This window comes from Apium graveolens, chromosome 2, assembly GCF_009905375.1.
Source record: "Apium graveolens cultivar Ventura chromosome 2, ASM990537v1, whole genome shotgun sequence".
In the NCBI taxonomy this organism is placed as follows: domain Eukaryota; kingdom Viridiplantae; phylum Streptophyta; class Magnoliopsida; order Apiales; family Apiaceae; genus Apium; species Apium graveolens.
Genome location: NC_133648.1, coordinates 64,614,832 through 64,616,139, shown reverse-complemented (window position 1 = coordinate 64,616,139; position 1,308 = coordinate 64,614,832). Strand labels below are relative to the sequence as shown.

At 44.5% G+C, this 1,308-nt stretch overlaps 1 protein-coding gene across 1 annotated transcript; it reads left to right on the top strand.

Annotated features, from left to right (window-relative positions):
- Positions 1–332: 332 nt before the first annotated feature.
- On the top strand, positions 333–1,019 carry LOC141690316 (uncharacterized). Its single transcript, XM_074495058.1, has one exon. The coding sequence runs from the start codon at positions 333–335 to the stop codon at positions 1,017–1,019; it is 687 nt and encodes a 228-aa protein (XP_074351159.1).
- The last annotated feature ends 289 nt before the right edge of the window (positions 1,020–1,308 follow it).

The window sequence follows — 1,308 nt, the reverse complement described above, 5'->3', positions numbered from 1 at the left end:
AGGCTTTCAGAAAGATCAAGGAGAAACTAGGAAACCCTCCCATGTTGTCAAAATCATTAGATGGAGAATCTCTAATACTGTATCTTGCGGTATCTGAGTATTCAGTCAGCGCAGTTCTGGTAAGAGAGGAAGATGGGCAGCAGTCACCAGTGTACTATATGAGTAAGCGGTTACACGATGCTGAAACTCATTACACAAGCATGGAGAAGCTGGTTTATGCCCTGATCCTTGCATCAAGAAAATTACGACAATATTTCTAGGCCCATAGAGTTGAATTCCGTACAGTATACCTGCTACGGCAAGTCCTTCACAAACCAGAGTCATCGGGGAGAATGCTGAAGTGGGCTGTGGAGTTGGGACAGTTTGATTTGGAATATATGCCCCGGACAGCGATTAAAGGACAAGTCTTAGCTGATTTCTTATTGGAATTTGACTCTGCAGTTGATGACAAAGCTTTAGTGATGCTACATCCACTTCATGATGAGGAGTCTTTAGAGAAATTCCCACATCCCTGGTGGATCTTGCATATAGATGGGACAGTTAATTATGGAGGAGCAGGTGCGGGTATAGTACTCGTGTCTTCAGAACGCCATCATCTGATGAACGCAATTCATTTCAAGTTTTATGCAACAAATAATGATGCAGAATATGAAGCATTGATTAATGGCCTAAAGATCACTTTGGAAATGGAAGTGCGAAACCTAATTGCGAGGAGTGACTCGGAGCTGGTGGTGAATCAGATGAATGAAAGATTTCAAGCGCGAGGCTCGCGAACAGAATTGTACTTGAGATGCACACAGCGCCTGATTGGAATATTCAAAAAAGTTAGGTTGGAATGTGTGCCGCGGGAGAAGAACAGCAACACGGATGCTCTAGTGAAAATGGGGTCACAACAGGAGGCTGTGTTGTTAGGATCCATACCCCTTGAAATCCAGGAGATTCCTAATATCCCAGAGATAGAAGTTATGCAAGTGGATGGGGCTCTCAAGGAAACATGGATGGCGCCCATTCTTGCTTAATTTCACAAGGGAACACACCCTGAGGATAAGTTCAAGCTCGTCGACTCCGCTATCAGGAAGCAAGGTATGTGGTGTACGACGAAGTTCTGTACAAGAGAGGCTTCAATCAACCGCTGCTTAGATGTGTTGATGAAGAAGAAGGAAATTACATCTTAAGGGAGGTGCATGAAGGAATCTGTGGCAATCACTCGGGGGGTAGCTCGTTGACAGTGAAAGTTTTGCGCCACAGATATTATTGGCCTACAATGAAAGAGGATGCTGCAATTTTTGTCAGGGCATGCGGCTGCTA

What these genes read in the sequence shown, in the direction of transcription:
- LOC141690316 (XM_074495058.1), top strand. Translation starts at nt 333, where the DNA reads ATGCTGAAGTGGGCTGTGGAGTTGGGACAGTTTGATTTGGAATATATG.